The sequence below is a fragment of the Otolemur garnettii genome, unplaced genomic scaffold, assembly GCF_000181295.1.
Source record: "Otolemur garnettii isolate 467f Iridium unplaced genomic scaffold, OtoGar3 scaffold00003, whole genome shotgun sequence".
NCBI lineage: Eukaryota > Metazoa > Chordata > Mammalia > Primates > Galagidae > Otolemur > Otolemur garnettii.
The window spans coordinates 26,223,958-26,232,809 of NW_003852398.1; the positions used below are offsets into that span (position 1 = coordinate 26,223,958).

The 8,852-nt window shown below is 50.7% G+C and overlaps 1 protein-coding gene across 1 annotated transcript in view; it reads right to left on the bottom strand.

Moving 5' to 3' along the window:
• PPARGC1B (PPARG coactivator 1 beta) overlaps positions 1–8,852 on the bottom strand; it is a 112,205-nt gene that overhangs the window by 5,820 nt on the left and 97,533 nt on the right. Inside the window, exons 6-10 of the mRNA XM_003782272.3 lie at positions 8,748–8,784; positions 8,089–8,153; positions 5,813–6,608; positions 2,524–2,599; positions 300–421 (exon numbers count right to left, since the gene is read on the bottom strand). Of these exons, the coding sequence (XP_003782320.1) occupies positions 300–421; positions 2,524–2,599; positions 5,813–6,608; positions 8,089–8,153; positions 8,748–8,784 (1,096 nt within the window). The remainder of the gene's footprint in view (positions 1–299; positions 422–2,523; positions 2,600–5,812; positions 6,609–8,088; positions 8,154–8,747; positions 8,785–8,852) is intronic.

Consider the following 8,852-nt stretch of genomic DNA (forward strand, 5'->3'; position numbering starts at 1 on the left):
ACTTTTTGGCTAGAGCCAGGTTTGAACCCGCCACCTCTGGTATACGGGGCCAGTGCCCTACTCCTTTGAGCCACAGGTGCTGCCCTATTTTTATTTTCTAATTTCAGATTAATATGAGGGTACATATGATGAGGTCATACTGTTTGCATTTGTAAGGTAAAGTCCAAGTTGTAGTTGTTTCCTTCACCCAAGAAGTGAGCCATATACTCGTGCAATATTCCCTTTGGGTGGGAAGCTGCTCTTGGGCATCGGGAACCCTCCCTGTGCCCCACATTTGCGATGGCGGTGACTCCACTCACTTCTTACTTCTCGTCAGCACCTGACACTCTACAATCTCGCCAAATACTTCAAAGCGTCTCTTCAGCTCTCGGGAGCTCATGTCACTGGAGAGATTTCGAACATACACCATGCGGCCTTCGCCCTGCCACAGAGGGAGGGAAGTGGAAGGCGGAGGAGAGAGAAAGAAACACAAGTCATCGCCTGGCTTCCTGCGCCCCCTGGTGGTGGGTCCTCAAGGAGGCTCCCTTGGTTCCTGATACCTGGCTGAGTTTGGACACTAGGCGGAGCGGGGACCCCTGGCTGAGCGAGCAACACCAGCTCGAAGCAAAGAGAGGACTATGATAATTTCTTACCCAGAGCACCCGCCCTTGTTGGAGGGGGCCTGCTGAGTGTTGGACAGGAAAATGCCCCCAAAGGAAGCAAATGCTTACATGAAAGAAATGAGCAGAGCCTGCACTGCTAGGGAGAGGGGCTAATCACCATTAATAAAACTGCATATTTAGCAGCTTCTGGACTTGTGTTTTAAGTCTGCAGAGCATAGAGGCTGGAGTGGAACCATCAGTGGCCAATAATGGGGCATGGGGAGTCAGTCCTCTGGGGGAGTGAGAGTGAGTTACAAGTAGAGGTAATGAGATGGGGACATCAGGGCTATGGGAGCCATTTTCTTTGGTTTTCCCCAGGCAAACTGTCTGAAGCCACCTCTAAGAGAGCTTGGTGCTAAGCCAGCAGGCGGGTCTCTTCTTCCCCTAGAAAAGGCTGGCAGAGAGGAAGGCTGGGGGAAGGAAGCCCAGGCTACGGTGTTCCCTCTTCTCTCAGCGACTTCACCTTGATCAAATGACAGATCTGAGAGAAGAGGGAAGAGTCATTATGGCCTTCTAGAGAAACTCCAGCCTTGTCCCTGGAAAACCTGTGCTCCAGAGGAAAACCAACAGGTTCTGATTTGGACAGCTGAGAACAGGCTACAGCTGGTGATTCTCTAGCCATCCCACCCACATGCCAGAGATGGCAAAGAAGAAAACCCAGGCCTGAGGTATGTAAGCAAGGTCACAGAATACACCATAACATGTCTAGATTCAGCTCGGAAGACAAATCCTCCTTTCCCAGCCTCCTCACAGCTTCTTGAGTTCAAAAAGCTCTTCCCTGCCACTGCCCTGAACACTCGTGACCCTGAGTCTTTGCATGGTTGCTCCTTTTCATCCCTCAGGGCCCAGCTCCTTGAAGATGCCCTTACCTGACCACCCACATAAGTACATCCTCCTCAACTGTCCTAACATGGCTGTTAATTCAGAGTCAGGATATTATTGATCTCGCAGTGCTCATCCTACTCCCTGAGTACACTGTTTACTTCTTTGTTAACGAGTCTGCCATCTTTCTCTCCCTTCTGCCCAACCATGAGAGTGGGGACCTCATCTGTTTTGTTCACCCCTGTTGCCTAAAGTCTAAGACACAGATGGCCTTGTTGTAACTACAGAAAGATCACACGCGGACTCCAAGGGCAGACAGCAGCCTATCTCTGGGGTATGTATAGGTCCTGCATGTTCCTGCTCCTCAAAGTGCCACATCAAGGGGGAAAATCCAGTGGGAGGCTGTCTTTCTGAGTTTCTCTCCCTCCTTTCCAGTAACATGACATAGCTGCTGGCTACAGCTCCCACCACAGGCTCCTGATAAACTTTCTCTGTGGGAGCTTTGTAGCAGGTTCACCAGACAAACCCACAAATCTAGGCAGAGCTGGTGGATTCTTGGAGAGGATTAGGGAGGTGGATAAGGAGAAAGGGACAGGTTTTCTTGGACCGTTAGCCCTGATTAGGTTAGGGGAACCCATAGGAAGCAACAAGCCCAAGTCTCCTGTATACAGATGAATAAAGTGAGGCTTGGGGAACCTGGGGAAACCACCCAAGGTCACACAGAAGGTGGTGGCAGGGCTTGGCTCTGCTCCTCCCACCACAACTGCCCTCTTAATCCTCTCAAGGTCCATGGTGCTGAGCTTTAAATCACCCCCAACTGCAGGTGTCATGGCCAGTGCCTTGGCTGGATTTTGCATGGTGCCACTTTTGATGTCCTTGGGGGACCCTTGTGCGTTTCAAATGAGAGAAATAAAATTGTCCTCCGCAGGTCAGTCTCTTCTGCACCGGGCAGGGGCTGAAGGCTGAGGGGCTCACCAGCTAGCTTCAAAGGGCTTTGGGTCCATGAAGCCCCCACCCTTCCTCCCTGTCTCTGCTCTCTCTAGGGCCCCAGGTCACTTACAATGGCCTTTTCCCGCCGCTTCCTGGCATGCCGGACGCTTGGCATTCTGTCTGAACATGGCCCTCTGCTCTCACATCTGCTGGTGAACAAGCAAAACAGAGGTACTCACTCTCGGGAGGGACCACAGGGTTGGGGACGTGCTTCAGGAGGCAAGGAAGCTCCTTTAGGACTTATTTAAGAGGGGACACATGTCCAAACCTCCTCCTGCAGAAACCCAGCTTCCCCTTCAGTAAACACGGCCCACGGCTGTGTGTGGGTCTGAACGTTTGGACACGTGCCTTCTGCCAGCTTCCAGGGCTTCATCACTGGGAACCACTGTGTTGCTAATTATTACCCCCCCTCCTGAGCCTTGCTTGTCTGTGCCATCGAGAGTAGAAAGCCCTTTCACTTCATTACCTTATTTGATCTGAGAAAAAAACACCCTATCAGGTCTTAAGTTTCCCAATTTTCCAGGTAAAAATATCTGAAGCTCGGGTTCGAGATGGGGTTTCTCTAAAGCTAGAAAGTAGAGAAGTCAGAGCAAGAAGCAGGTCTTCTGATTCTAGAACTATTGCTTTCTATAGGTTTGTGCCTCAGCCAAGCACAAGTCCCCTTCCCACAAAAGCCCCCCACTTCTGGTCTACCTAGCAGGCTAATTAGTCCCTAGAGTCCAAGCAGGCTCCCAAGTGCCACAGGCTGGCAGACTTCCTTGCCTGTCTGCCTGTTGCCCTTACTCTTCCATTCTGAGTCCTTGAGAAATGCACAGACTTGTGAGTCAGACAGCTTGTGTGTGAACCCCGGCTCTCCCACCTCCCTGCTGGGCAACCTTGGGACAGGCACAGACGCCTCTCAGCTTTAGTTCTTCTATGTAACAGGAATGACCAACTGTATCCATCTCCTTCGCCATTGGTGAGGATAAAATTAAAAGCATGCACATTAAAACCTTTAGCCTAGGAACCACTCAATAAATGTTTGCTCTATTTTTTTTATTTAACCCTTCTGAGTCTCAGGTTCCTCATCTATATAATGAAGAGGATAAGACACAGACATACCTTCCAAGTACGCCTGTGAAGCTCAACTAGGATAATAGAAGGGGATGTGACTGGCAAACTTTAAAGTGCTATATAATGGCAGTATTCTCATCCTTCTGTAAAAGAATTGGTAGACTGTCCCTACCTGAAGAGTTGGAAGTGACTGGAAGATAGCGTGGAGTTCAGGGTTTGTGTTGTCAAACTAGCTCAAAGTGTTTCTGTTCCCTGATGTCTGGTAGCGAAGCACAGGTCTGGTGAAGGCTGTTTACCAGTTTATCAGGCTTACCAAACTTAGTAAGAACCCAGTGAACCAATTAACTTTCTCCAGTGAGCAGAAGCAGCCGGCCATGAACCTGGCCCAAAAGTGAAAAGAGGAAAAGGAGAACCCATAAGGGTTTCTAAAGGGGGTCTCAACTCTCCCCAGGCAAACGCATGAATATAGGCCCTGCCCAAACAGGGCCTGAGCAGGCTGGGGAGGAAGGGGCTCAGCTTTGGCCTTGGGGGATGTGTTTATGTGAAGAGGGCCTTGGAAACTGCCAGGGTGGAGCCTGAGTGGTTAGCCCCCAGCCAAGTGGGGCTACTCCTTGGTAAAGAAGGGAGCCAGAGAGGACTAACAAAAGCTGACTCTGACTGGGGCTTCCTGGCTTGTGGGAGAAATTGCTGAGGAACTCATTTTGAGAAATTGAAAATTTAGGGCTTCTTAACATTAGTTTACGGGGAGTTTATGAACCCCCTAAAATTGAATGCCTAGTTAGATGTTTATGCAAATTTAATGGGGAGAGGGACCTTTGCTTTAATCAGATTTATAATCAGTTAAGAGACATTGGTACAAACATAAAAATCTGAAATTTGCAGGCGGTGCCTGTGGCTCAGTGAGTAGGGTGCCAGCCCCATATACTGAGGGTGGTAGGTTTGAACCCGGCTCCAGCCAAACTGCAACAACAAATAGCCGGGTGTTGTGGTGGGTGCCTGCAGTCCCAGCTACTCGGGGGGTTGAAGCAAGAGAATCACCTAAGCCCAAGAGCTGGAGGTTGCTGTAAGCTATGACGCCACGACACTCTACTGAGGGCAACAGAGTGACTCTGTCTCTAAAAAAGAAAACAAAACTGAAGTTTTCTAAGAAAAGGTTAAGTTCACATGGCTTGAATTCTGGTCTCAGATTATGGTACTCTGACAACACCATCACCACCTGGGAACTTGTTAGAAAGGCCACCCCACCCCTACCCCTCATATCAGGTGGTCAGGGATGGGCCCTGAAAGCCAGGCCTAAGACCTGCATGTGATTCTGCAGCTCAACTCTATACCCAGGAGCATCACTTGGTGGCCACTCAGGCATAGGACTGGAAAGGAACCTCCCCAGGAAGGATCAGCAAGGATGGGGACCTGCTGTCTATGATCAGAGAGAGGAGCAACCATCTCCCTCCCAGTCCCTACTCCCCACCCCCACCAAATCTACCAAACCTCTATTCTTTTTGCCCAGCTCTGCAGCTGACTTTTGGACTGGCTCCTTCTCCAATCTGGTTCAGTGAGCAAAGATGGTCTGAGCAAGCAGGCTCCTGATCATTGTCCCACACTGAGGTAAAGCTCTTAGGGGGTGGCTGACTGCCGAAAGTCACAGACCAACTCAGTAGGACCCAGAAACGGGAATGTCACTGCTTGGAATCCAGGGACTTTTTGAGAACACAGATTAGAATTAGGCTAATCTTTCCCTTTCGTGTAAAGATCACATAGGTTTTAAACCGGGCATGTATATGAGATCGGACAACTAAGTTCACAAACTCATCTTACAAAATGTGCTCTACATACCTCCTTGCTAAATATCTCTACAGTCACCTTCAAAGTACTCCCTGTGGCCATCTGGTGACTACAGTGATATTCAGTAATGAGATATGTAGCACTTTTTCCAGGATGAGTTTGAGAATTTAATTGTCTGATCTCATACATGTTTGCAAAAACCTGCCCATTTTATAAATAGAAAAGCAGATGAACAAGGGACAAATCCATGTAATGACACAAACAGCTAAGAAGTTGAGTTTTCTTTCTTTCCCGAGGAGAGGAGATTTGGGACACATCCACAGTTGGGCCTGTGCTTGCCTCTAGGACTCACCCACAACTCCCCCAAGGAGACCACCTTCAGGGCCTCCAACCAGGACACAGGCTGCAGAGGGACACGTAGTGTCAGTTTCAAAACAAGTTTCCTGTGGCTCCTCTCCCTACTCACACCCTGGAACCTGAGGTCCTCAGCTGCTTACTGCCCGTCCAGAGGCCATCTGTCCTACCTGAAGTTCCTTCTGGTGGCTGGTGACCAGGAGCGGCAGGATGAGGAACCAGAGCTCGAGCGGCTGCGGGAACAGAGCTGCCGACTGGCCTTGCTAGGTGGGCTCTGGTAGGGGCAGTGGTCAGAGCGAGGGGGACTGACCCCTGAGTCCTCTTCTTCATTGTCCTCCTCCTCCTCTTCCTCCTCTAGGAGGAAGCTGCTCTCACCACTGCTGCTGCTGCTGTCCTCAAAGACGGTGTCATATTCAGGGCTCTTGCACGAGGCCAGGTCTTCATCCTCCAGGGCGGTCTCCAGTAGCCCAAAGTGCTTGGTGAGGCTGGCACGGATCTCGTGGTCTTTCAGCAGCATACTGTCCTTGGGTGGGACACCAGCATCACAGCTTCCATCTTCCTCCCGGCTGGGGGCTTGTGCCTCATCCTGGGGGGCACCCTGCTGGGGCAAGTCCTCAAAGTGGACCCCAGATGGCTCCCAGGACCTCAGCACCTTCCTCTGCAGGGCACCCTCTGGCTTGAGCACTTGGCAGTAGTCATGGTCTCCAAAGGAACAGGAGAAAGGGCGCTTCTGGCCAGCCTGGGAGGCCAGCTGGGCTGTGGCATGCCGCAGGTGGGACAGCAGCTCACTCCGCTCTGGATGCTTCTTTGGCAGCTTGTGGACAGGCCCCAAGGTGGCCCCGAGCTGGAGACCCTCTGGGGTGGGGAGGCTGGGTGCTGTGTCTTTGCCCAGGCTGTGCTTGATGTCTGGCTTGAAGGGGTCCTCCTCTGTGGGCTTGTATGGGGGTGTGGTAGGTGGGGTGAGTCCTGCCCACACAAAAAGAGAAACGTGAGGTAAAGACAGAGCAGTTCTTCAAGGAACACTAAACCCTACTCTGGGATGGCAGGCATCACTAAGTGAGCACTGCACTGCAGGCTGAACCTGGTGGTGGCCTGGGAATCCTTTGATCCTTTGGATCATGCGATGAAGTCCGTTTGCCATCTCTTCTGTTGACCTGGTAATGACAGCTGGAACCTCCAAGTTATCTGAGATATCTCTTCCTGCTCCACAGCCAATCATCCAATAAGCCACCAACTATACCTCCCAAATGTCTCTGCTGTGTCCTGCAGGGAGCAGGGGCAGGTCCAAAGACTAAACTGCCCCCTGGGATCTGAGCCCACAGCGCCCTCTGGTGTTCCTACAGCTGACCTTGCTCTTCATTCTCCCCAACTTGGCAAAAGGCCCTTCTCTTCCTCCCTGGGGCTCCTAAATCCTACAGGATAAAGAGCAAACACCTCTGCCTTTGGTCCATTTGTTACTGCTCTTTCTTGATGCCTCATTTCTACCATGCAGCAAGCCCGGGTGATCAGTATCCCTAATGCACCCTCTATTTTCACTCCTTAGTGCAGTGGTTCTCAACTTTCCTAATGCCATGACCCTTTAACAGTTCCTCATGTTGTGGTGACCCCCAACCATAAAATTATTTTCGGATAGAGGGGCAGTGTCTTGGTTCCTAAGACCATTGAAAATATGTGTTTTCCAATGGTTGTAGGCCAGTGGTTCTCAACCTTCCTAATACCTTCTAATTCCACGACTCTTTAATATAGTTCCTCATGTTGTAGTGACCCCCAACCATAAAATTATTTTTACTGCTACTCCATAACTGTAATTTTGCTACTGTTATGAATCGTAATGTAAATATCTGATATGCAGGATGTACAAAGGGATCGCAACCCACAGATTGAGAACCACTGTAGGCGACCCCTGTGAAAGGGTCATTCAACCCCCAAAGGGGTCACGACCCACAGGTTGAGAACTGCTGCCCTAGAGGCTTTGCTCAGGCTGATTCTGCCGTTGGGCACACTGTTGCTATTCTTGGTCTTTCCAATGTCTAATCACCTAGCCCAGATCACATGTCCCCTGTTCTGGGCACCTTGCAGTCTTCCTAGGCCATCTTCCTGCCCAGCTCTGCTCCTCTTCTGTGCCCCAGAGCTCCTGCACATACTTTGAAATTAGTCATATCAAATAGTGCAGTGTGAGTCTCTGTCTCCTCTGTCTCTCCTAAGAGACTGCAGGCTCCTCCAGGGGAAGATTTGTGCCTCTTCCTTTTCTAATACCTGATATCATCAGGGCAGATGACCTCCCCTCCCCCCAGCTTACAATGCTGTCATTGTGTTCTTCTCAACACCCAGCACAGCCTGAGGGCCAGTGACTGGGAGAGCTCACTGGGCACCTCCTCACTGCCCAAAAGGCTCTTCTGGGTAGGGAGATTCACTGCCAGGGGTCTCTCCAGCACCCCTGGCTCACCTGCCGTGCCACAGAGCTCCACCGTCAAGGTCTGCTCAAAGCTCTTCTTGCCAAAAGGAGGGTCGCTACTGGGGGCAGGGGAGACAGAAAGGAAAGAGGCAGGTCAGTAGCAGCTTCCATTTCTCCAAGCATGCAAGGGGGACAAGCAGACACTGTGATGGACCCGGGTTCTCCTGCCCATGGAAAGGGAACCTGGGGAGGTCTTCTGAGGGAGCCCCCCACCCCACCCCACTGTTTGAGAATTAATTCAATCTGCACAGTTTTTGTCAGAGATTTAGATAAGGTTTGCTGGAACATGGAGAGAGGACAAATATCACCCTCCTTATTTTACAGATGGAACAACTGAGGACCTGAAGGAAGAGGGACTCGCTGGAAGTCATATAGCATTGTCAGCTTTTCCCCATAGGACTCTTTTCAGGATTCCAAAGAGGACAGCTTACAAAATGGCCTGAGCTCTTGATGGCCCATCTTTCCTGTGGGTCTGCACAGCTTCTAACCCTAACCCCTTCCAAAGAAGCTCAGCTCCTGAGGGCCCCAGATGATAATGAGGGCAGGGGCCCGGAGAGAGGGCCAGGCTCAGTGACTGATCAACCCTCTCCCATTCCCCCAACAAGACAAAATCTCATGGAATACTATACCAATAATTTCTAAAAATCTACCTTTGTGACAAGGCCAGCATGAGGCACCTGGGAGAGTCTGAAAAGAAGACAAAAACAGAAAAATAAGATTCCCCAACATGGCATCACTAGCACATGCTTCTTCCC